The 27,834-nt window shown below is 33.4% G+C and overlaps 1 protein-coding gene and 1 pseudogene across 1 annotated transcript; one reads left to right on the plus strand and one right to left on the minus strand.

The window, feature by feature from the left end:
• Positions 1-344: 344 nt before the first annotated feature.
• LOC129232555 (uncharacterized) lies at positions 345-4,250 on the plus strand. The gene is made up of 3 exons (XM_054866689.1): positions 345-1,892; positions 3,236-3,339; positions 3,896-4,250. Exons 1-3 carry the CDS (start codon positions 345-347, stop codon positions 4,248-4,250), a joined length of 2,007 nt encoding a protein of 668 aa, XP_054722664.1.
• A 12,524-nt stretch (positions 4,251-16,774) lies between these two features.
• On the minus strand, positions 16,775-16,965 carry LOC129232556 (U4 spliceosomal RNA; annotated as a pseudogene).
• Between the last annotated feature and the right edge of the window lie 10,869 nt (positions 16,966-27,834).

Here is a 27,834-nt window from a genome sequence, read left to right on the forward strand (position 1 = left end):
AAGACTAAACTGTGTTCAAAAAAACTTGTTCATTTTAACGTTATTTCTTGGGAAAATTTTCACTTAAATATGATGTTCCATTTTTGGAACATTGGTGGGTAAACGGTTTAAGAGAAAATCATGATGTTTACAATTGTAAAGTAACAATGCATTGCAGGGTATGTTCAAGAAAGCATCGCACTTTACTGCATTGTCAGTCGAATAAATCTAGTACTCATGAAACGGAATTAAACTCGAAGAAGGAAAATTCAAATTCTGATTTATCACAAACTGTGCAACATGATTCTAATGCGGTATATCTTTCGGGTACCAATAACTCTGAGAAAACACTATTAACCACAGCCATGATTAAAGTAAAAGATGTTATGGGTGGTTATCAGGACTGTAGAGCTCTTATCGACAGTGGGTCTCAAAATTCTCTAATATCGGAAGATTGTTTTCAGCAGTTGGGTCTTAATTCAGCTACTTGTAATTGCACCATAAAGGGAATAGGAAATTCAATCACAAGTCAATCGAGTAAAATGGTAAAATTAGAATTCACACCCTATTTCAATTCAAATAAATTCTTTATGGATGCATTGGTTGTTAAAAACCTAACTATTGATTTACCCAACTGCAATATGACCAATGTAAATTGGCCTCATCTTAAAAGTTTAAAACTAGCAGATCCGCAGTTCCACATTTCCAGACCAGTGGACATAATAATCGGTGCTGATGTTTTTCTAGACCTGATAGAAGGTGAACAAATAAAAAACAAACATAATGCTCCGGGTGCATTAGATTCTAAATTGGGTTGGTTGCTGATGGGAAAGGTTTCATCATATTCTCCAAAATCTAAAAGTTACACATTTCATCATGATGTAAATCAAGAATTGGATTTAACCCTCCAAAAGTTCTGGGAGTTGGATTCAATTCCAAACGAAGACAAGGACAATTTAAACAGCGAGGAAATTACATGCGAACAATTCTACGAAAACACAACTAAACGGGATATTAGTGGAAAATATACAGTAAAGTTACCTTTTAAAAGGGAAATTGACTTGGGCGAGTCCAGGACTAAAGCCGTTTCGAGGTTTCTATCTCAAGAAAAGAAATTTGAAAAAGACAAAATTCTTGCTGAACGTTACAAGGGTTTTATGCAAGAATACATAGCTTTAAATCACATGGAGTTAGTACCCGAAAATGAAAAGCTAAATTCTAAATCTTTTTACATGCCTCATCATGGTGTGATTCGAGAGCAAAACACAACTACTAAACTTAGAGTAGTATTCGATGCTTCTGCAAAATCGTCAGAAAACATATCCCTAAAAGATATTCTACACAAGGGTCCTAAACTTCAGTTAGATTTAAGTTTTATTCTAATGAATTTCAGAACTCATTCAATCGCACTAACCGCGGATATTGAAAAAATGTTTAGAATGATAACAGTGTCTAAGGAAGATTGTGACTTCCAAAGAATTATTTGGCGAACCGATTCAACTAGTGAAATCAAAGATTACAGGCTTTTAACAGTCACATACGGCACTGCATGTGCACCTTATTTAGCAGTAAAGACTATTCAGCAACTTGCTGCAGATGAGCAGTCTTTATTCCCTAAAGCTGCAGAAATCGTAAAAACAGATTTCTATATGGATGATCTACTTACAGGCGCGGATTCAACATCAGAGGCTCGAAATATCGTCCTTGAAATGAATGAATTAATGAAAAAAGGTGGGTTCACTTTGCGTAAGTGGTTATCAAATGACCCGAAGGTAATAGAATTCTTGCCCGAAGACTTAAAAGCGACTACTTATCCTAAAGAACTGGGGGAAGAACACTCTATTAAGGTACTGGGTATTGAGTGGGATCCTATAACAGATTACTTTAGAATACAAATCAAGCCACCAAGCGAAGTAAAGAATAAACGTCAATTACTTTCCAATATCGCTAAAATTTATGATCCACTAGGATTTCTAGCACCAACAACCCTACTAGCAAAACTTTTAATTCAAGAACTGTGGTCCGAGAAAATAGGCTGGGATGAAAATTTACCAGAACAGATTATGAGCAAATGGCAAAAATTCGCATCGGAACTTATGCATTTGAAAGAAATTAAAATTCCGCGAAGTTTGAAAGATAAATGTTCAATTTCAAAATCCGTTGAAATTCATGCATTTTGTGATGCGTCTCAAAAAGCTTACTCGGCAGTAATTTATTTACGCTTCCGTTTGGAAAACGCTGAAATTAAAGTCAGTTTTCTAGTAGCGAAAACTAGAGTTGCTCCTTTAAGGAAAATTACTTTACCAAGATTAGAACTTTGTTCTGCAGTATTATTGAGTCGTTTGTATAAAAGTATTAAGAATAGACTTTTGATTGTAACAGATTTCGATTACTTTTATACAGACTCGCAAATCGTTTTAGACTGGATAAAATCGGAATCGCGTAGATGGAAAGTATTTGTCGCAAATCGAGTATCAGAAATTCAAAAACTAACCCCGGTTGAAAATTGGTTTCACGTAAGAAGTGAAGATAACCCAGGGGATTGCGCCAGCAGAGGGATTCTGCCATCTAAGTTAAAAGAACATAAACTTTGGTGGAAAGGTCCAGTTTGGCTTTCTGACCCAAATTTTAGCATTAATTCAAGCGCGTTTTTTCACCCCGTTAAAGAATCTGATCAAGAACAAGAAGAATCGGAGAGCGTACTCGTTTGTTTGAAAGTGGAGTCAAGTCCATTCATTCAAAATTATTCAAGTTATGTTAAGCTAATTAGAATTACGGCTTGGTGTTTGAGGTTCATAAAGAACTGTAAAACTATTGCAGAAAAGCGCAAGTTTGGGTTTTTAACATCTGAAGAAAAATCGGAAGCTATTTCTCGGGTGATTAAAATTGTACAAGATGAAGAATTCAAATTAGAAATACGTAAATTGAAAAACAACCAGTCACTACCTTCAACACACAAACTTTTACCACTCAGTCCTTTTCTTGATGAAAATTTAATTCTAAGAGTTGGGGGCAGACTGAAACATTCAAATTTGCGTGAAGATCAAAAACATCAAATTTTGCTTCCAAGAAATCATCATTTTTCAAAACTTTTAATCGAGTACTTTCATCAAAAAGCTATGCATGCTGGTGTTCAAACAACTCTATTCTTGATTCGAGAAAATTTTTGGATTATATCACAGGTCGGAATGCTGTTCGAAATATTATTCGAAAGTGTATCGTATGCTTAAAAGCTAATTCTTTAAATTCCAAGCAGCTAATGGGAAACTTACCCAAAGAAAGGGTAATTCCTGCTCGAGCCTTCTCAAAATGTGGATTAGATTTCGCTGGTCCAGTAATTACAAAACCGAATCTTAAGCGGTCAAAAGTGACTTTGAAAAGCTATATCGCATTATTCGTGTGCTTTACTACTAAAGCAATACATCTAGAAGTTGTATCGGATTTAAGCACGGGAGCCTTTTTGGCTTGCCTTCGCAGATTCATTGGAAGAAGAGGAAAGCCTTCTGATATTTTTTAGTGACAACGCGACAAATTTCAAGGGCGCAAGAAATTATTTAAATGCTCAAGCTATTATTTGTTCTTCAGAAGATGTTCAAAACTATGCCACAGAAGAAAACACAAACTGGCATTTCATCCCTCCCATTACTCCTCACTTTGGGGGATTATGGGAATCTAACATTAAGACTGTGAAAAAGCATTTAATCAAGGCGTCTAATTCTGCTATTCTTAATTTCGAAGAACTTTCAACCTTATTGATTCAAATAGAAGCATGTTTAAATAGCAGGCCTTTAACCCCTTTGTCTGCTGACCCGATGGACTTACAGCCTCTTACACCAGGGCACTTTTTAATAGGCGCACCCCTTCTGTCTTTTCCTGAACAATATTCTGCTGAAACTAATTCTGCTTTTTCTTGTAGATGGAAAGTAGTGCAATGTATTCGTAACAGGTTCTGGAACAGATGGTCTCAAGAGTTTCTAACAGAGATGCAAGAGAGATGCAAGTGGCGTAAGGCGACTTCAAACGTCAAAGTGGGTCAACTGGTGCTGCTGAGGGAGGACAACCGGCCGCCTCTGCATTGGTGTCTCGCCCGGATAACTAAAGTCTACCCTGGAGATGATGGTTTAGTGCGAGTCGTCGACGTGAAAACCTCATCGGCTGTCTACAAACGATCAATTACGAAAATAGTGGCCTTGCCGTATGAAGAATTTAATTTTGGATTGTCATCCAACGCGGGGGAGCATGGAGAGTCTCCGCCCCGAAATGCAAATTAGGAGATTCAACGTCATACGCTGTGAATTGGATAAAAGTGCGAGTTGCGCTGTGTGTGGTCGTCTTCAGTTCGTTCATAGCCCAGGCAGTATTCGAGTGGACTGTTTCGAGGTATTTCCTACAAGCCGCGGTTTGCGCATAATCCATAGGTCGCTGGAGCATAACCGGCCCTTCTACTTTAGTTCGGGAAAAGTCAACCTCAACAGTATTCTTCATACCACGGACTGGAACCACCGGAAAGTAACCCTTTCATTTACTCTTTATAACGTCCAAGGACTATGAATTTGTATGAACAACCTTAATTTAAAGCATTATATTCACTCAATGATTCCATTATATTATCTTCAGTTGTTTGCTAGCCAAGAAGCGGCATTTGTACATAATGTAAATAAAATAAGAATTATTTTAAATAAGATGTTCTCTGTATCAGTTTAAACGTTACCTAAATTGAACGGACAAGCATCGTCCAGTGCTTATTACTGTAAAATGGATGGTATTCGTAAAAAACCGCAAACACCATTCCAAATTTGAATTGCTTTCCCACGGTAGTGGTAAATTGGTTTGAAATGTTTCTAAATTAGTTAATTTATTTCTTAGTATAGTAAAGTGCTTGATAAAATCCTTTAAAGAAAGGAATCGGACGGAAAAGAAGGTAAGAAGGTCAACCGGCAAAGTTGACAAAACGTGATCGGAGATTTCAAGTTAAAAAAATTATGAAAAATACACATTTAACATTTGAGTGCTGTAAGAGTTTCTGCATCGTTAAAAGAAACTTTTTACATTTAATTTTTACCTAAAATTGTTCGCCAAGTTCTCTGATTAGCCGGATTAAAGGGGACCTCTTCCCGCAGAAATTTTCTTGGTCATGCCAAAAAACAGAAAGCTTACGATTTTTGTCGCAAAATCAATGATAAATAAGCTAAAAACGTTTTAGAATCACGTCTCACTTACAGATAAAAATTAATTCAACATTTTTGGTTAAATTGTTGTATAACTGTAAGTAGAAGAAAAAATGAGGAACTTAATCTTAAGAACTTATTTGGATCAGTTAATCAGGACGGTGGAGGTGTTCTACACTGCAAAAAATCAAACACTTTTTGAACACTTTTTTCACACGGACACTTGTCTCCTTTTTTAGAACACCTATTTCGGAACATTTATTAGAACCGTTGTAAGATCACTTTTAAAAACATTTTTTGAACACGTACACTTGTCCCTTTTTTTAGAACACTTTTTGGGGTCAGTTTCCAAACACTTCTAGAAACACAGTTCGGGACATATATTTAGTTCAGCATTCTTTTTAGCGCACTTTTTAAGCACTTATAGGATCGCGTTAAAGACACGTTTTTGAACACTTCACTGAACATTTTGTGACACATATACAGGCACAGTTTCTAGAATGCGTTTTAGAACAATTTCTTCGCACTAATATTATCCGAGGATACCTACCGCACAAATATAAAAGTAGCTTTTAGAAATTATAAATATGCACAAAATTCGTGTTCATTTTGAGACTGCAGGTTGATGATGGTTTAGGCTTTGGATGAATCTAATTATTAGTCAGAATAGCTACTATGAAAATTTAAAATACAATGATATTTCCAAGATAATTGAATAGCTTACAGAAGAATTGCACACGAACAATGTTTACCAATAAAAGGGTAGCAGGAAAATGTAGTGCACAATATTACTTAGTACAGAAACTGCATATATTTAAAATATTAATTTCCATATTTTAGTTTTCAAAGCTAATCCATACTGTAAAAAGTAATCAAAAGTGTACAAACAAAGGCTCACATAACTTCAGTTTGTTGCTTCATAAATTTCATTTTCAAAAATTTTAATTTCTCAAGATCAAAATAAATTTGCCTTCATTGTTTGAATTTGTGCTACTTTGCTAATCAGTGATCTATTGCTTGGTATCTGATCAATGACCTTAAACATTAGTTGTGTTCTTTTAAAAATGTAAGTGCAGTGGAATTCTTTAATGACTAATTATTTCCTTGAATATTAACTAAAACGATGAGTGTTGGATCTGGGGGCGAAGGGGGGAATTGGCACCCTTGCCCCCGTGAGAATTTTTGGGGGGCAACAAATTTGTTCTATTTCCGTGGGGGGGGGGGGGTTCGTTGAAACTCAATATAAAACTTGAAGGAGAATGAGTAGGAGCATCAGTTTCAAGATTTGCCCTAGCTCGAAAAAATGGTATATCCGGCACTGACAATTATCAATTAGTTATTTTTAGTTTTAGTTCCTTGCATAAGGAAGAAAAGTGTTCGCAAAAAACAAAATAAATAAAAAATTACTTAGTCGTCAGTGGCTGGCATACACTTTCAGTTTAGTAGCCCTTTTCTTACCATTAGTAGCCACTTTATTCAAAACATTTATTTATTTCTTGAATGAGGAAAAAATGTACTACATTAAAACATGAGCTGTGGAAAAGGTATTACCGTATGAGATCTAACTGAAATTCCATTCATTTGCCTTTTTTCTATCCCCTCCCCCCCCTCCCGCCAAAGAGGAGTACAAACCTTTTGTATAAGCTTCCAGTTTTGTGCTTGTTTTTTAGGGGTGCGGTTTGGATCCTGAAATTAATAATGGCTTTTATTATTGATTGAAATGCAACATGTAATACTAAGGTTGAGCTTGTTATTACATTGCAAACTAATTGCTTCAAAATAGAAATGATTTGTGTATGAAAACTCATTGGTGCAAAAACTGTGTGGCCGTTTCGGTTCTTAAGACGTGACTGATTGAGTACTCTTTTTAGCTTCTATCGTATGGCATTTAATCTCCAGATGGCAACTAAATGCCATACATTCAGGTCTAACTTAATCAGACAGTTAATATCAAGTTCATTAACTAATGCAGCTAAATTTCAAATACGCATGGGATTTATGTTTCAAACTTACGCACATAACACTGAACTGAGTTTATCAAACTTATCTAGTTATTAAACACAATATGTTTAAAATGAATTTATTTAACTTTATACATGCACATTAAAAAATGTACATAACACTGCTTGAAACTATCATTCTTCTAGAACCGGGTAAACCATTACCTAAAAAAATAAGAAAAAGCCTTTTTTTTTTTACAAACATACGCTTAGTTACGAGAACACAACGAGCAATACGTTATACATTTATTTGTAGGCTGTAGGGGAATGTGGGGCAAAGTGAAATGGTGAAATAATTACTTTTACTGCCAACAATCTTGTGCTACAATATAGTTATAATATTACATGTACTCTATTCCAGTTAGGAAAAAAATACATCTGGAGCTTAAAATTAATGATAATAATAGCAATTTTCAAAAAAGGACATTCATATTGTAATATTTTGATGTAAGTCAAAAATTATTTTTGTAAGAATAAAATGATAAAACTATTGTTACTAACATTCTTTTAAATATTAATTGAGACCTTCTAATATTTAATGCGGTATTTTTTACTTTTTTCAGCTAATATTAAGCTTACTTGTATTTCTAACATTGGCAAGGTGAATGGGACAAAGTGAAATAGTTTATTTCGTTTACTTACTCAATTACACTGTTCGGCAAAAAAAAAAAAAACCTTTAAAACGTTTCTGACATTTCGTCGGCTGATTCTTATGTTAAATGACCCCCTGAATCCGAATATGACCTCCGTTTTCTCCCTATACGTACCAATTTGTTTTAAATGCCCCCCAAGTTTTTTCAATTTTCCTCAGTTTTACAGTATTTTTTTTTTTTTTTGGAGGTGAAAGGAGCTTTATATTAACTGCTAACATAGTTTTGGAGGGCAAGATAGGTTCAAAGTTCAAGATCATGGACACCCCATCGCAAAAAAGGTGGGACTTGGGGTGTATACCCCCCCCCCCCCAAATATTAGGAAAAATCACGAAAAACGATCTTTTTATTCTGCTTTTTTAAAAAAGATGTTTGTAAAAACATTTTGGTGTAGAATGAGAGTATAAGTCTCTCTTCTATGACTCCTATGTCCTAAAAAATTTTCACGATGTAAAAAAATGTTATGAATGTCGCACGTTGCATACGAGTTGAATCGCAGGTCTTCATTCAAATCGATATTCTTCTGGCTGATTCTTATATAAAATGACTCTTTGTTTCCAAGGGGTTCCATCTTTCGCCCCATCACGCCCCCTTTTTAGAACTTCCCCCCTCCCCTGATTCAGAACCATTTATTGTTTTAAATTTTGAGGGGAAAATGAGCATTACAATAACTGTAAACATTATTTTGAATGACTAGAGATGTGCAAAGTTTCTAAAATCTTGTGCATATATAGAAAAAAAAAAAAAAAAAAAAAAACTTGTCCCCCCCCGAATAAAAGGGGGGGAGTTATACAAAAATCGGTACATGTAGGAGGATAACGATCATTTTTGGATTCAGGGGGTAAATTTGCATTAGAATCAGGCGGATTAGCCTCAGAAGCATTCGAGAGGAATTTTTTCTGCACAGTGTGTTTGGAGGGGTGCCCCCCCCCCTGTTTTCCTTTTTGCTACATATGCATAACATTTTGAGCTTTGCACATATCTAATCATTCAGAATTATGTTTGTGGTTATTGTAATGCTCTTTTCTCCCTTCAAATAAAAAAATGGCGGGGGAGAAGAGGGGGGTAGGTTCTAAAAAGGGGGTGTGATAGGAGAAAGATGGTCGTATTTGGAAACAAGGGGTCATAGGGGTCATTTTACATAGAAATCAGCCAGAGGAATGCCTTTTTGAATGAAGACCTGAGATTCAACTCGTATGCAACGTGCGACATTCACATGATATTTTTTTTTTACGTCGCGAACATTTTTTTGGACATAGGAGTCATAGAAGCTTAATCTTATGCTCTCATTCTGCTTCGAAAAATCAGAATAAAAAGATCGTTTTTCGTGATTTTTCTTTTATTTTGAGAGGTTATACTCCCCCCCCCCCCAAGTCCCCCTTTTTGCGATCGGTTTCCATGATCTTGAACTTTGAACCTCTCTTGCCCATCAAAACAATGTTAGCAGTTAATATAAAGCTCCTTTCACCTCCAAAAAAAATAATAATTGCTCTAAAACTAAAGAAAATTGAAAAAAAAAAAAAAAAAAAACTTGGGGGGGTCCTTTAAAAAAAAATTTGTACGTATAGGAAAAATGGAGATCATATTCCGATTCAGGGGGTCATTCTACATAAGAATCAGCCGACGAAATGTCAGAAGCATTTTGAAGGTTTTTTTTTTTTTTTTTTTTGCCGCGCAGTATTACTTACAGAATCACGTACGGATTCATTTATTAATTTATTTACATTCCTTCCTTCATTAATTCACTTATTTATTCATGCCTTCACCCATTTTCTTATTCATTCACTATTTTATACTGTAATTTATTTATTTTTTTCATGCATTAAGTATTTTATTTATTTAAGTATTCGTTCATTGATTCATTATCTTTTTGTTATTCATTATACCCTTCTTGTAATTTTCCGGATACCAAACCCCCCCCCCCCTCCAACCAGAGTTTCCTTCCTCTAACATCAACAAAGATAGCTTTGAACTATACTTCAAAAAAAAAAAAAAGTTTTCGAACTATTGTGGTTAATAATACCCTTATTCCTCAAGTTACCTTACAAAAATGTTTTTAACACTTTAGTTTCAAAATATTTTCAGCTGAAATGAACCCCGGAAAATAAAACCCAAAGTTCCTTAAAAATGCCCTAAATGCACAGTTTTAAAACTGCATTCTTACATATTTTCCTAGAGGTATCCTTCCCCCTTCTCCATACTTTTCCCCATCTTTACATAATCAAAGACAGCTTAAACATATTTTATACTGGATAAATCTCCGAGGGAGATCTCCCTACGCCCTTTCCAGAACTGTAAAAATGGCTTAAACTTGCGTTACTAATATTGAATTCGGCATTTTTCTCAGAAAAATTTCTGATATTTCCTGTTTCCTCAGTCTGTGGTCACCCTGAATCTATCTCTCAATGTGATCGAACATATAACAACTAAATTACAATTGAAATAGTTTTTACATAGCAACAGACATCACGTTTAGTTATCCAACAATTTTTACTAAGTCTTTCATGAAACTTTTCATGGTTAAAAAAAAAAAATGTTTTTGTGTTAACGTTATCAGGTTGTACCTGTTTTACAAAAGACTAAAGGTTTTTTTCAAAGAAATAAAGGGTGAATTTTTTTATTCATATGTTTTTTATCACACGGCAAATTAAAAAGTTGGATTAAAGAAAAAGGATTTTTTTCTGAACTAGCGGTGTTAACTATTTTTGTGTCATGACCCCATTTTTAAGAACACGAGACCCGATACATGTATTGTACGTACTCAAAACGCACATTTATATCAGGTTTCCTGTTTGCTCTAATTGCTTTAATGATTTCAAAAATTTGACTAAGATACTTAATAGGGTTTTTAGCTAATGTTTTGAACTCAGATTATTCATTCGAATAATACTTTGCTTGGCATTTCTGCAAAACATCCATCATGAAACTCAAATTTCATGATTTTTTTTACTGCAACAGATACTAAAATTAATTATCCGTAAATAAGATGCTAAATGGTACGCAATATTTTAACCTCAAAATTCAAGATAAAATTGATTGATATGAAACATTAGACAATATATTTTGTCAAACATCATTACTTAGAAGAATCTTGATCTCTGGACCTAGGTTCGAATCTTATTCATACTATTGTGGTAGATTTTGATCATATTCAAGTTTAACCTAATCTAAGCCGCAGAACCTCCAGCGATTCATTCTTTTTCGGTTTGTTAAACCAAAAAGTTGTGCACAAGATGATCGATCTTATGGGATGTTTTTAAGCAAAAATACTAACCTATCAAAAAATTGCTAACCAGAAAAATAAAATTACCTGAACTATTTGTAATAACAAAAAGTAGATGACAGAACTTATAAAAAGCATATAGATGAAAGAGATGCTTTTTTTTTAAGATTGAAATTGAACGGTGTAAGAAATGCCATTCGACCTTCATTAGAAATGTTTTTGGGTCAACACCCGTAGTTTAGGAGTCCTTTTTTAAACCTCTAATTCCGATGCTCTTAAAAAATTCTAAATCGAAAGATAAGGACAGGAGCCCTAAATCAATCGTCATGTTTCAAAATTAGAATCGTAACACGTTAGTCTTAACGTAACTACACAGTTTTGAAACACAGGATTTCGTTTTATTTAAAAACTTAAGCGGTATGGTAAATTATTTCAAACAAAAGTAGTTTATTTAAAAAAAAAGTATGAAACTCAGTAAATGTACAAATACAAAAATTATCTGCAATGAACATAAAAAAGGAAAGTGGCGTACCTTTTGAGCATTCAAAAACATCACGAAAATGATTGCGGCCGATCCAGATTGTTTACAAACATAGCGTAGCTAAGAAAGCAGTGATTTCACAAGCACTCTTAAATCTGCGCGCGATGTGTTCTCAAGTGTATTCCCAAACTTCGGTTGAATAGAGATTCTCAGCAAAACACATTCGGTGCACTTTTGGAACGTTTTCTTTATAACGGAACGGATTAGTAAAACATTTCAGCTTCATTTCTTTGTACACAACACATTCGAAATACATTTTAGCACATATTCAGGCAACTGGAACACTTAAAGAGTTTCAAATGTGTACCGATTATTTGCTGTGTAGTGTGAGGATGCACATCAGCATCAGGACTTGGTAGTTTGTAATTTTTTGATGAAATAATGAATCATATTGTTTCTTTAAATATTTAAAAAACCAATTTTGAACTCTTAGCCAAAAATTTGGTTATTGGAAACAACTTTGTTTTTTATCAAGATAACGATAAGAAGCACACGGATTTCAACGTTTGCGTCTAATGTCTCGAAAATCGTCCTAAAGTTTAGAAAATACCCCCTCTATCTCCAGATTTTAACTTAATGTAACGTATTTAGAAATATCTGGAGGCTAGATTACGAAAATAGGGCTTTAAAACGAAAATAGACCTAGAAACAGTAAGACTTGAAGTGTGGTTGAACACTTACTCAGAAATTACGCAAAAAAAAAAAAAAAAAAAAAAAGATATAAAAAGAATGAAATCTATTCCCAGACGTTTAAAAGGTGTTATGAATACTGTATGATATTCTACTAATTAATAACTTAATCAAAAGTTAGATTATTGAATAATATATAGACATTTTATAAAGCGTACGAAGACTTTTGTGAGATAAAATTTCCGGCACTTTTTGGCTTTTGATTTTTAAAAAATTAAGTTTTAATATTTTTAAAAAACTTTTCATGTAATTTTGTTAGAAATTGATCATAGATCTTAAATTAAATACCTATTCCGAAATATTAATTCTAACCAATGGATTGGGGCCTATTTCGTTGAAAGTCGTAGGTGTACGAAGACTTTTGGGAGCCACTGTATGTGTTGTGTGAGTGCTGTTTTTTTTTTTTTTTTTTTTTTTTTTTTTAATGTTCCTCTTATCCAAAAATAAAACATTTTCGAAAATAAACCTCTTTTTTTGTAACTTATTTTTATTTAGAGACTTTATTCATCGCCTGTTTTTTCTAATTTGAGAATGTGGTTCATCGATGGAAACTTGATGGTCCACCGTTTGCCATGAATGTACAACATGCCAAAATACTTATTTTTTATTTTCATTCTTTAATGTGTATAGTTTTAATGAAAATGAATATTATTATCAAAAGAGAAATTGTTCCTATAGTTAACGTAAAATTTGAATTGCATTTATTTTCTAAAAAAATCTAGAACTGTGGTGTGGTTCATTGACACGGCGACCTTCCTCTACCACCTTCAATTCACTCGTCAGCATTTTCTTCGCCCTTTTTTAAAAAGCTCACATTTTTTTTTCCAATATATTTACAGGTTTAAACGAAATTCATCATACGCGATTTAACAGTATCTTTAAAAGGATGTATTATTTTGGACCTTTAGTGAGCTTAGGCGTCTTTCAGTTTCAGAGTTAAACTTTGTCAATCATTCTTTGAATGGGAAAATAAATTCATTTTTGAAATTTTGTATACTTTCGTAAAAGAGTGCGAACTCAACATGTAATAGAACGTGCCGACAAATGAAGAGAGTTCAGTTTTGCATGTTATTAAAGACGATAATAGTACAATACAACCATTTATATTTGTCCAAAAAAAAAAGAAAAAGAAGAACCAAACTTGCACCACTAATGCAGTAAGGACAAATAAATTTCAGTTAATCTTTTTTTACCCTGCGTCAGTAAATTCTCACTCTCATTTTCCAGTTAACGTATCATTGTTTTAGCGATCGTTACAACATCCGATAATGTTATTTCCCTATTGTGTAGCGATACCAATATCACCTTCCATCCACGCCTCAGCATTCTCTTCGCCATTTTTTAATGCCCTCGAATTTTTCTTCATTTTTCAGGCTTCATTTTTTAATTTCTTGTTTCATTGAGTCAATAAATCGATGAAAAATGTTTTCAGATAATGTGCGAAGGGACTATTTCCTCCCACGAGATTTTTTGTTCTCTTTTTATCAGCTTTCTAAGTTTTCATCTGATGGGGAAAATCGGAAGATGAATTAACTAAGCATTGGGTTAACCTTTATCTTTTTTGAAATTGCACGAGATTTATCTCGGAAATATACGAAAATGACGCACCCCTTTTCATGCAGAAGCTGATTTTTATAATGCCTAATCAATGAAATCTTTCATTAGAAACAATTATCTCAATTATGAAGTAATGTCCGTTTAATGAATATATTTCAGTTGATTAAGAACATTATTTTCTTTTGTATTCGACTTTGTGATTAAATCATTTTTGTCCTTATTGTAATTACTTAAATTACTCAAACAATACCGGAAATGACAAAAAAAATAAATCTTTGTTTAGGGTAACATTACGACTTTAAAGAGCCAGGTTTCATGCGGGGTGATTAACAAATTTTAAACAAAAGCATGTTTAGTAAGGATGTCATTTATAAAAGAATGCCGCTGGAAACAAGAGATTTAAAAAAAACATAGTTGTAGGGTTATTACTATGTGACGCTTAATAATATGGCACGTAAAAAATGAGAATTATCAAGCTCATTTATTTTTATCGCCTAATTTACCGATCAATATTATAAAATAACGTTTCAATTAACCAAGCTGAACAAAAGGATTCAAGAAACAACAATAATATTATAAATTTATCCGGCTAGAAGTAAGGGGGATTACAAATATTTTAAAAATTAAAAACAAGAAATCTACTAAATATTTTTTCAAGTAAATTAAGTTTTTTAGGGTAAAAAATAATCCTAATTATTTCATAAAAGTGAATTATTTGCTAGCGTAATCACATAATCAGTTTAATACTTAGTAGGCCATGGATAGAGGTCAAAAATACTTTTGAAGCACGCATACATTTACAGTACGAAAATGAAGTTTAAACTAAGTGCTGCAGGGAAATAAAAGAAAACATACGATTTACATTGATTATCTAAAGATAAACAAGTCCTTGCTGTCCCAACAATCTTGGATTTTTTTTCCGCGATGAATTTCTTCTTCCTCTCTCTCTCTCTCTCTCTCTCTCTCTCTCTATTGGTAAAGGCTTTGAACTATTTCAAACATTTCTTCTCAAAAGTTAAAACAATTATCTTAAACCAAAACAAATATATTTTGTGAAAAAGAAAACGATTCGATATTATTAAAACAATATAAATAGTTCTCATTATCTGAAATCTTGGATATTATTCGTAATATCTAACTATACTGCGTTCGTGGGAAATATACACTAGATAAAAACAAAGAAATCCGCCATTTGGCGACGTCGTTTGGACGTTGCCAAAAACAAATTGGTGCCAATCAGACAGAACATGCGAATATTGTTTGCTTATCTATATTTTATTAAAGAGAAAACCCGAGAAAGAGGCCATATTGGCAAACTTACTTGCAGCCTGTTTCTGTACACTCAGTCTATCTTTTCCGTGATCAGAGTATAATATGTTTCGTAAAAAATTGTAATGAATCACGAAATAGTAGTCAAATTATATAAATGCATGAGGCGAATATATCGGAAGAAACTTTATTAGACGTTGATTTATCGAGAAAAATGAAAACAAAACAAAATAGTATATTTTAATACAACAAAAAACAGAATAAATTCACTGATGCTGCATAGCTCTAATTAGGGGAGTATCACATTTGCAGAATTAATATGAAGATTTACTTAACAATCCTTATGTATATAATTGTCAATTCAGTGATCGAGTAACGGTCTTGACGTCCCCAACAATGAAACTCGCGCCATAGCATGATAATTTGATTTTTTTTTTGTTTCATAATGTTTGACATTCAAGGAAATGCTTTATTTTTACAAGGCTGAACGGGATCCGATAACTTAACTGTTTTTCTGGTAAATCTGTTATTTCAGGAGAATGAAGAAACGGAACAGGGGTCAACATTGAACGCTATCTGCTAGAGCTTAGGGTTAATCCACTGGAGTTAGCGTTAAAATTTCAACCAGCAATATATCACAAACAGGCACCAAAGTAGTAGCAATTTTCACCCGTCCTACCTTGCCGAACGATTTTCTAGTAAATGTTTAAACAATATTAATATTTTTTAATGATCAACCCTGTCTTACACAACATGATTTTTCAAAAATAAACGTTCACTTTATTTCTTAAAAACAATTTTAAATCACCCTTTATAAAATCACACTAATTGATTTCCGTTGTCGATTTCATTTAAGTTTTGCACACGGGTAACGCTGTTACTCATATGTTTTTAGCTTGTATTTTAAGTGCATCTTAAACTTTTATTGAAAAGTCTCCGAAAAGTTTCTTTTTGCACATGTTTACTACTGATAACGCTATGTTGGAAACATCTCATGTGCGTATTTAGCATCTTATGTGCGTTCGCCCGCTCTTTCTAATGGTCAGAGGAATCTGACTGCGACGGGGACGCACCGGGTTCGAATCCCGACTCGGCATGGATATACTTTCTATTTCCTGTCGTTGTCTTTCTTATGTGAGAATGTGTTGTTGTGCTATTAGTTGCCTACCGCATAAACGGGTTCATATGGCATGTGTGTACTGTGGAAGTCGGACTTCACACCAAATTACGGTACAGTTGAAAAAGTAAAGCAGCGCGCCCCTAATTGCCAGCCTAGCTGGCACACAACAACAAAAAAAATAAAGCGCTTTGCTTTTTAGGCTATTACTACTTTCTTGCTAATTTTGAAAATTGGTACATTTTTGCCGAACTCTTTTTAGAAATTGGACCGGAAGTTGTAAAATAACCATGTAAATAATGGTAAAAGTGGGAACCAACCAATTATCATTGGCAAATAATATATGAAAAAATATCGCCTCTTCTTCCTTCATATTCAGTGACTGCATTCCACGAAATGAGATGAGTCGCCGCCAAATTATAATATCACTTGGGTTTGCATTGCTATTAATGCTGATTTTCCCTCAAAAAAGTATAAAATATTCCTTTGTGAAACAAGCGAATACAACAAAAAGAGGAGGAGCACAGCTAGACCCCATTAGGAGTCTACACACTAAATTTTAACTATCTACCACATACCGTTTTTGTGTTATGCGAGATACGTACATACATACGTACAATCATACCCCCCAAATCGTGAAAATTTCCAAAAATTGCCTATGCTGTTGCTATTTTACGTCGACATGACGGTGTATTGGGAAACGTTTTAAACTAGAAAGAGTCACTCCTCGGTAGAACCTCATTGGCGATGGCACTGCATCTGCGCAAAGCTCATACGTACAAATAGACGTCACGAGAAAACTTGTGGTCATTCACTTGGGGAAGGTGAAATGGGCGTTCATACGTTCTTAGGCATAGCTGCAAGCGCGGTAGGGTTGAAAGAGCCGCTCAACATTCGTTCGGGAATGAGTGAAATGGAAAATTAGGCCGAAGTTTAGGGGAATTTTTTTTCGCAAGTACAATAATTCCTTTTACTGTGTAAAAAGAAGTAAAAAACAAAGGGTTCACTGCTCTGTATTTTCCTTACGAGCTTTACTAAAAAAACTGCACTTTAACTAGATAACGTTCACCTATCCAAAAATAAGTAAAAACGAGCTGATGTGTGCCTCACATGACTTCTTTTTACTCCAATTTAATGTTATTTTCCCGTTATTGGTAATCTGAATGTGATTCAAAAGTTAACTCTCTAAATATCACCATCAGTGTTCAAATTGAAACCAGATTTAAAAAAAAAAATCCGCCAAATTTGTCGCCAAGTTGGCTACAAAACTTGGCGACCAAAAGAATGGCGACCTATCGCCAAGTGTCCGACAAATTATAACACCACTTGAGTTTACATCGATATTGACAATGATTCCCCCCCCCTCAAAAAGGGGGCAAAAGACCCCCTTAAAACACCCGAACGCAACCAAAAGAAGAGGTACACAACTAGACCCTACTAGGAGTCTACGTACCAAATTTCAACTTTTAAGAACATATCGTTCTTGAGTTATGCGACATAAATCAGCACATCCGCACGTACGCATATCCGCACATACACACATACGCACATACATACGTACATACAGATATCACGAGAAAACTTGTTGTAACTAACTCGTGAATCGTCAAAATGGATATTTCGCGTGTCTATACGTTCTTAGGCATAAATCCCCGTGTGGTCGAGTCGAAAAAGAAACTCAACATTCATTCCGGGGTGAGCAAAATAGAAATTAAGGTCGGTTTTTGAGTGAAAATTTTTTCGCGAATACAATACTTCCTTTTTTGTAAAAGGAAGTAAAAATAGCAATGGGCTATTTTGAGTTAAGTATTTCTACGAAATATCGCTGACGATTTTACTGTTGAAAAAAAAATCAAATTGCGGTTATGATCTACACTCAAAAAGTCAGTTTTGATGACTTATTTTGTATTTGTATTGATAATTATCAAAAGAATTTCAACCAAAATAGTCATTTACAAAATATCTCTACGAAACTTTCCTAAAGGTCGTAACACACAAGAAATATATGTGAATTGAGAACCTCATATGAAAAACAAACAGTACAAAGACAGACGAATTACCACTAAAAGCATCATTTTCATCCTGATGCATTTTAGTTTAATAGTTCAGGATAACCCTTTTTTTTCGGATAAATGTTCTCGATTTTGGAAGATATTGACGAAGTACATCAATCACGCGCTCATACCCTGTATTTTGCTAGTTTTGTAACACTTCAGACGAAATTGGGACAACAGAACGGTAAATCATTCGAAAATGTTCTTTGGATTACAGGAATTTACTTTAAATTATTGTGTCAAAAAATAAGTTCAATCACAAAATCTAACAAACTTTTCTTTTTCCTTCTTTAGCGTTCAGCATGTTATTTATAATCTTTGCAAAAATATATTACGTAGCTAAATTTGGTCGGTACGAACTGGATACATGCTACTAAATTGTTCATATTAAATTAGTTACAATCATGGTTAAGTTAAATATTGAAAAAGTTATTAAAAACAAATATTTGCTCTTATTACTAAGAGTTATTTTTACAAATACGTGGATAAGAATATAATTACTAGTAAGATGAGAAAAAATATTACTCCTTAATCTCTCCCCTCCCCTGCCGATTTTGGGGAAAAAAAAACATTTTTGTACGTTGTTTTAGGCCTATTAAACTTCGCCATTCGCATATAATAACTTAAAATGTCTTGTAACATTAATTTATTTCGTGACGTTCTTTAAATTCTCGTGGCTTTTTAAAGTGTGATATCGCCAAATGGATTTTCAGGATTTTTTACTCCCGTTTACAAAGAAGGAAGTATTGTATTCGCGAAAAAAATTTCACCCAAAATCCAGCCTTAATTTCCATTTTGCTCACCCGCGAATTAATGTTGAGTTTTTTTTTTTTTCAACCCGCCCACACGCGGATAAATACCTAAGAACGTATAAACACTCGAAATATCCATTTTGACATTCCCCGAGTTAAGTACAACTACTTTTCTCGTGACGTCCGTATGTACGTATGTGTGTATGTACGGATGTGCGTATGTGTGTATGTACGGATGTCCGTATGTACGGATGTGCGTATGTATGTCGCATAACTCAAGAACGGTATGTCCTAAAAATTTGAAATTTGGTACGTAGACTAGTGGGGTCTAGTTGTGCACCACTCCTTTTGATTGCATTCAAGGGTTTCGACAGGGGTCTTTTTGCACCCTTTTTTGGGTGGGAGGAATCATTTTTAATTTCGATCTATACTCAAGTGGTGTTATGATATGGCGGACACTTGGCGATAGATCGCCAGTCTTTTGGTTGCCAATTTTTATCGCCAAGTTGACGACAAGTTTAGCGCTTTTTTTTTTGAACAATCACGATTGCTTATTGTTCTCGCTTCCACCGCCGCTCCTCTTCCACCGCCACCCTCCGCACCATCACCGTCGACCGGGTCCTCACGATGCTGCTCCTATAGCGAAAGCCGTCTCCGGGTGGCATCCATGTCCTACACACACACGCATACACGCACAACTACACACACGCGCAAGCACACGCATAAACACACACACACATACACAAACACATACACACATCTACCCACACATTAATGCCTGCACACAGACTCAAACACATATGCCTGCACACACATACACATACCCCCCCCCCACACACATTCATACACACAACTACCCACACACTTATGCCAGCACACAGACACAAACACACGTGCCTACACACACATACACATACGCCCTACACAGAAACACACACACCTACATACACACTCGTTATTGCGAAAACCATAACTTGAATTCAAGATGTCAAAATTCAAATTAATTTTTTTTAATCTGGTTTCAATTTGTCCACTGGTGGTGATATTTAGAGAGTAAACTATTGAATCACATTAAAATTGTCAATAGTGTTAAAATGACATTAAAATTGGAGTAAGAGGAAGTCATGTGATGCTCACATCAGCTCGTTTTTCCAAATATGAAGACAAATGCTTTTGGTACTGCACACTCGTAGATGGCCGCGAACTACAAAAAAAAAAATCCAAAATTTACCCAAGAGGTTCACAAAAATCAAAATTTTAATATTTTGCTTTTATAAACGCCAGATGCACCTGAATGAATTTAAATTTTGAACTTACACTAGTTTAAATTTTTTAAAACGTTTGGCTACAATATTACTATTTTTCACTTGTAAATATGCTTTATGCTTTTAATGTGAAGTATAATTTTAAGTTTAGGAAGTTGATCTTTCGTTTAACAATTTCTTATTCCCCCCCCCCCCCCCCAATAATTTTATTTTTTTATCTAAGTGTAGCGCATGTACGAAATTTGTATAAAAGTAACAAGAAAAATACCGACACAACTTTTAAGAAGTATACTGATATTACTTCATAAACTTATTCCAATGTTTAGATAAATAACCCTAAAAAATGCAATAAACACTCTTATGGGAACGATATAATATACTTTTTAAATTGTACCATATTACGCTAATGGAAGATAGTTGCTGTGTATATATATATATATATATATATATATATATATAACCAATATGCATTCTGCATCATTGGCCATTTTCAACAAGAAAGCGATTTAGTTCCCAGAAAAACAATTCAAAGAAATAAAAAACATTTTCTATCGTCTTGTAAGAACTGCAGTCCATCCTAAGACATAAAGGATATACTTTAGAACTTAGAAAAGGATCAGGTCATGTTTTTTGATGATGGTTGAATTGTTTCTAGTTTTATTTCGATCCATTTTGGGTCTTTTAGAAACACAACATTCAATGCTTTGTTGAAGTAAAGAGCATTTGTCTAAATAATACATGGATCGTGGATGCTTAAGGTTTCTCTACGAGGGTCATTTTCGAAATTAAAGAGTCTTAAAGTTCTCAAAAAGTTTGTAAAGAGATACTCTCATCAAATTACTTAATTTTACGAAAAGATCTGTTTTTGTTAAGGTGAAGCTATCAAGTTTCATTTGAAAACAATTTTCAATTGTTTTAGGAATGTTACTTTTAAATTTTACCATAACTACTTAAAGGCATCGTAAACTGCAGCAGATATTGCTTTATAAATTATGACAAGCTTTTAAGCAGTATTCTTTCAAAGGAAGACATAAAAGTTTGCTACATCTTCCTAAACACCCCAAATATCATTTATGCGTCTTTCATATAGAATTGCACAAAGTTCTTAATTAAATACAAGATATTAGATAAAGATATCTAACAATTCTGAAGACACGAATACTATTCAACCACGGATTGCATAGAATTGGCCAACTACCAGTTAAGACTAGTCTATCTGAATGAGGGGGAATAGTATAAATTTGATGCTCGTGTTCCTCTCATTTGAATGAGACTGCTTAATTTAGAGAATGACATACATCTGCAGAAGCTGAGATCCCTAAAAACTAATAGATGCGTCCATTTCCGCCTGTAAACCGGATGTTTGCATTTCCATATAATCCGTGGTCAGACAGTTTTCATTTGATTAATATATATATTCACTTTATTTCTTGTGCAAACTAAGTTTTACCTTTTGATGGCAAAAAGGTTTCAAAAGACCTTTACCCAAATTAATTACAGCTTCTTTCATATGTATATCATCTTTAAGTTAATTGTGAGATAATTTAGTCTCTAATTGCCTCGGAGAACTTATATCTCTAGAGCTCCAAGTGATAGTTGAAGTTTGATGCGTGGAACATTCCATTTTGATTACACTAATTTTCAAAATATTCCGAGCTACTCTCAGCTATAACATCTACGATTAGCAATGCAGTGGCTGACCACCTGCTTTGAATGAGCGAGACCAATGACATGCGCTTAAAATTGCCAGTGTTATCAGACGGATTGAAATGACCACACGAATTGAGGTGGAAAGTACGACGGACATGTAGACCAGCGGTTCCCAACCGATGGTTCGCGATTCCTGGGGGTTTGCGAGAGGTTTTCAGGGAGTTCACGAAAAAAATATTGTAAAGGCGGAGTTTTAACGACTCTGCCAGTTTCTGATTAAATCTCATGTTCAAGCGGTTTCAAGCAAATTTTTGTGATCTTTATTTATTTTTCTCTAGTACAAAAACATTACTTGACGAAAACACTCTAATGGAGCATATACGAGCGTCTCAAATATTTTGATGTTTAGTTCCTTTACCATTTGAGTCCGACGAAAAGCTATCGATCTTCTCTTGCGTCGAGCCAAATTCAAAAGTAGAAATGAGATCACGTTGTTGTTTGTTGCTATGTTTTCACACTACATAGACTACAATTTACTTCGAGCTTTATTGTCGAAAAAGAGAAAGAACGGCTAGGAACCCAAAAATACCACAGGAAGTATGAAAAATTAATTACGTTTAAAAATTTTCGTAAGTGAAAGTTTGGCAGACTGAGGTTTACACAATAAAAAAAAATCAACGGAATTTAACAATGCAACTTAATTTGCGCTATATGTAAATAAGGAGTTTATGAAACTTGTGTATGAAATTTCTTTTGTAGTAAGTAAGCTTAAAAATATTTGCTTTGTCAAAAATTATATTTTGCGTAAAAATTAGAGTAAATGCGTACGTTGAAAAATAGACGCTCCTATTATTTTTAATACACGCAATTTACTCCGCATTTATAGCATAATTACAAGAAAATTCTTCAGCAATCAAACGATTAATGTGCACAGTATATCCTTATTAAATGGCTAGACTCAAAGTCTTTTTCAAGACCTAGAGATCTTTTTCATTTTACTGGAAGAAAAAAGTTAATTTAGTTAATCTGAGACAGTTTTCTGAAAGATATTCTAAAGATCATTCTTTAACTGATGCCTGATTTAGTGAAAGAGATAAATGTACCCTTGTGTCAGAAAAATTTCAGCCGATTTTTTGCGCCTTTTTATTCCACAAACATCCCATTTTCAAATTTTTTTCAAAGTTGATTGAAGCTCAACACAGAATAATCAATGTTTATTTTTCGGTGAACTTGTTTTGCATCCATTTTTAGCTATAATTTAGTTCGTAGCATTATTTTTAATTCTACATTTCGCAGTTATGTTTTCGTTCTTGTTATAAAATATGGAGCAATATCAAATTAAAAAAAAAATCTCCCAGATTTTATTTTCTATGTGTGTGTGTGTGTGTGTGAGGGCTCGCGTTTTTCTTTTCTTTTTTTCTTTGTTTTCTTTCAGTTTTTTTTTCTTTTTACTTGTTACTTATTACCTAGCGCTCAAGAGGTTCGCCAACTTCTTTCAGAATTTGGAATGGGTTCGCATGGGGGAAAAGGTTGGGAACCGCTGATGTAAACGAACGTGGGGCTAAGTATAAAGGTTAAGACGACTTAACTTTTTCAAAACTAAGATTAGTAATTTATTTAAAAAATTACAGTACAAAAAAAACATTGTATTTTATAATGAAACTAGTAATAAAACATTACTTTTAATTTTTGGTAGAAAATTTGTGTCTCTAAAAAAAAAGTAGAAAATTTTCATTTTTTTTTCATGGGGCAATGTAAAAAAATAAAGTGTTTTTCTAATGAAATATTTTTTGTTCGGTTATAAAAGAAAAATATGTTTGATCAAATGAATCGGAAAATAAAAAGGTGAATGAATAATTGAAAATATAATTAAACAAAACATTAATAATTACATAAATAAATAAACTAAAATATGAAGAAAAATTAAGTAGTTAACAAAGAGTGAATGAATAAGAAAGTAAGCTGATAAATGAGTGAATTAATAAATGGAGGAATGTAAAATAATGAATTAATGAATAAGTACGTAAGCAATTTAGTAAATGATTGAGTGAGTAAACGAAATAAAGTATTTCACTTTGCCCTGTAAGTACTTGATCTTGCAAAATATTTAAAATGCAAATAAGCTTAATATTAACTAAATAAATTTTGGAATTTAGTTAATTTTGGATTTCCAAAATTAACTAAATAAATTTTGGAAATTTTGGAATATTAGAAAGCCTTTATTAGTAGAAAAAAAAACAAAAACTTTATCATTTAGTAAAAACAAAATTAATTTTTGACGTATTACAAAATCTTGCAGTATGAGTATCAATTTTTGAAATATGCTTGTATTCTTACAAACTTTGATTCTCAGGTGCATATTTTTTTCACTTTTTTCTTTCGGTGGCGCTACAAGCAAAGTAAATATTTCACCATCACACTTTGCCACGCTATTTCACTTTGCCTAACACTCCCCTACTTTAAAAAAGGTGCGGCGGAATTTGGCTTTAATGAGCTATGACAGTAGAAGACCGACCTAGAGTGCCTTAGCAACCAACATGACATCGCCTGTAGCGCCTCCCTTTGGTTACTCGCCGTATCGGTTGCACTCTGGACAGCTAAAAAACTGTGGCTTGTTTGGTTTACTCACGATTTCAAATAATACAAAATCATGTTATTTTTAAAGAGGGGCGCAGCATTTGCAAAGGCATGAGACGCAAGTTATCAACAAGGCACTCTGCAGGCTGGTATTAGCTCTATAATATTAGGATTGGGTCAAATGAACCAACTGTATTGATATCTGACTGACAACTGATATGTCAGGTAAGTTAAAATCACTTACAACCGTTAATGGTCCATCCTCTCGAACAACGATGACATTTTTTCGTTCGCAATGCGCCACGTCACCTGACCTCAACTGCTTTGCTACATGAACATTCTGCATAGTTCTTGCAAATAGTTAGGCTTCCTAGTTCGCCTGGCACGAATTTTAAGGTTCATTCGTAGGATATGGTCGATAGGTCAGTCCGTGCATAAAATCCAGCACAGGCAACGCTTTCAGAATTATGTATATTTAAAGCTGCAGGATGACTCAATATTTCGGCAAGGGTCATCTGACGACTTGTTGAGTACGTGCCACGTCGAATACTTCACTGGAAAAATTTGGTCCAACACGACAAAAGTAAATATCCCATGACGTTTTTTACTTCAGCATAAATGACGAAGCTTTCAAAAAATGAAATTAATATAAAAATATACAATGACAAAATAGGTAACTATGTTTCTATTAAACTTTCATTATAGATCGTTATCAATATAACTTCAAAGTTTTGATGTAATCGACAACATACGATTATTAAATGAACAACACTCCATCTAATACATGAAATACGAACTGCAATGTTACTATTTGTACCGGGCGCTATACAAGGACAATAATTATTCGAAACTTCGAGCCAAAATGTTTGAAATTTCTCAGTTAATATCTGGCAGTTAAAACAGTTTTATTGAGTTAGCAGGATAAGGATTTTTTTTACAAGAATAAATTTAAAACAAAGCAATAAAAAATCTTGCACCCCTAAGGTGTATCATACTTTTAATTTATAATGTCTGTTAAGTAAACAAAAACGTAGCAACATCTACATAACATGAACTGTAAAAAAATGCAATTATAAACAATTGTAGTTTTAACTAATTGTAATTGCAAGCTTGAAATATTAACACCGCCCTTTTTAGCATGTATCCTATTTATTTTCAGTCTAGTTTAAAACAAAACATGTGCGTCGGAAATAAACTATATGATATATATTTGCATGGGTACTAAATATATTTTATGCCGCATAGCTTTCACATCGAAAGCACTATGTGTGCATGAGAATAGATAATATTTTATCCAGTTCAAATACAGTTTTGGCATTCAAAGAATACTAATGTACACAAATCTCTCCCAGCATTAGTGCAAGTGATGGTTTTTTTTCTTTTTTTTTTTTTTTTTATCTGAACTAACATCATCCATTAGGCGAATACAAACCCTTTCTTTCTTAAAGCTTCCCATAACAGTGTCTGTAAAACTCATTTGAAAAGAAGATTTTAGATTCCTGTGAATCGTGAACTGAAGTTCAAAACTTTGTGGTGATGAATGGAAGCATACGTCTGCCTTTGCAAAGTAGCACGTTTAAAGCTTAACTACCTACTCGGAATATTTACCTTGTTTTCAAAGATCAGCGCGTAATTTCTTGTTAGTTATTACATGCTTCGCATTTTTAAAATATCCTTTCCTGCTTTTTTTTTTTGTTTATTGTCTAATATTTTGATTATTATTTTTGTTTGACTTTGTTGTTTCAGCTAAGGATGTAAAAAGAAAAAATATTACTGACTACGGAAAAAAGAAAAAAAATATTTCCTAAAGAAAGTTTAGTCATGATTGATAAAGCATGGAAAAAAGACAAATGATTTATTATTTCATGTGAATTGTAATATCTATAAAAAATATTTTGCAGCAACAAGATCTCCTTACATATGTTGCAGACATAGCAGTTGTTAACTTTTTTGGCCAACGGAACGGTAAAAAGTACAATAGGTGAAAGCAGCACTACTCGGACCGGGAAAATACGGACAAGTAAAAAAAAAAAAAAAAAAAAAAATATATATATATATATATATATATATATATATATATATATATATATATATATATATATATATATATATATATATATATATATATATATATATATATATATATTAGGGTGGTCCTTATTTATATGGGAAAAAAAAAATTCGGAATTCAACAAGTGACGCCCCCTAGTTTTGTGACACTATAATAAAAAGTAATCGGTGCAAAATTTGAACTCGATCGGTCATAATAACACGTGCCCCTAGGACGTTGAACTTTTACACTTTTGATAATTTTCTCACAAATCTTCGAGTTTTTACTTCAGACCCCGTACATCGTTTCTCCTATGTTTAAAAAATATTTTTAAGCGAGGTAACACTAAAATTATTTTTTTTAATTACTTCACATCGTCTAAAGATTTTGCATTGAATAAGAATGAAATTTTGCTTTAGAAACTTTACCTTAATCATACGCTTTTCTCAAAGTATCTCAATCGTGTGCATTTTTTTCCGATAGTCTAGAGTGTGTAAAATACTAAATTGCTTTTGTGGCTCATATTTGGTAAATTGATTGTGAAATTCTTCGATTAATTGTGCTCCTTCTTCAGTTGTATCATCCACAACTTTCAGCATTTTAACGATATTTCTTCCCTTTAAATAACTTTCTTCATTTTGCAATGAATCAGGATCAAGTAGGAAAACATCTTTTGATATTTGTAACTTATCAAACAGTTTTATTGGTTTGTAATTGATTCTATAAAGAGGAAGATCTTTACTAAGAAAGTATTCCAAATCAATCTACTGTTATTTGAAATTTTTTATACAGTCATCAGACACGTCTTCCTATTCAACAAGCATTTTTTGAAGTAGTCTTTTCCTATCTTCGAAGTTAATTCTTTCATCCAATACGGACAAAACTACTAGTTCATCCCCTAAGTACCATAAGTGATTTATGAATTTTTCAATCACTGCTTCTGTTGCATGTTTGTCATCATTTTGTACGCTGCAGATTTTTTAGACACTAGACTTTATATTAATTTAAAAGGCCTAGAATGGGTTGCTGCGAAAAACTATATCTTCATACAACATTTAACTGTAAAACAGCATTTACGGGCAATCTCTTCATGTAAGGTCAATTTAAATTGTTTCCTAAATATATAAATATTCAAACAATAAATTCATTTTACCGCCCATCTGGCTCAAAGGTAAGCTCTAGGTTGCCGAAAACATATCCCTGTAGGAGGAAGGACTTCACGAAGAAATATTATTACACGTTATGAGAATTCTCTGTAATATTTCTTAATTCCGCTTTCTATGAACAATAAT

This window comes from Uloborus diversus, unplaced genomic scaffold (genome assembly GCF_026930045.1).
Source record: "Uloborus diversus isolate 005 unplaced genomic scaffold, Udiv.v.3.1 scaffold_1266, whole genome shotgun sequence".
NCBI lineage: Eukaryota > Metazoa > Arthropoda > Arachnida > Araneae > Uloboridae > Uloborus > Uloborus diversus.

Coding starts and splice junctions, on each gene's coding strand:
- LOC129232555 (XM_054866689.1), top strand. CDS start 345: ATGATTAAAGTAAAAGATGTTATGGGTGGTTATCAGGACTGTAGAGCT. Junction 1,893..3,235: donor AAATCAAGCCACCAAGCGAA/GTAAAGAATAAA, acceptor AATTCCAAGCAG/CTAATGGGAAACTTACCCAA. Junction 3,340..3,895: donor ACAAAACCGAATCTTAAGCG/GTCAAAAGTGAC, acceptor TTTTTCTTGTAG/ATGGAAAGTAGTGCAATGTA.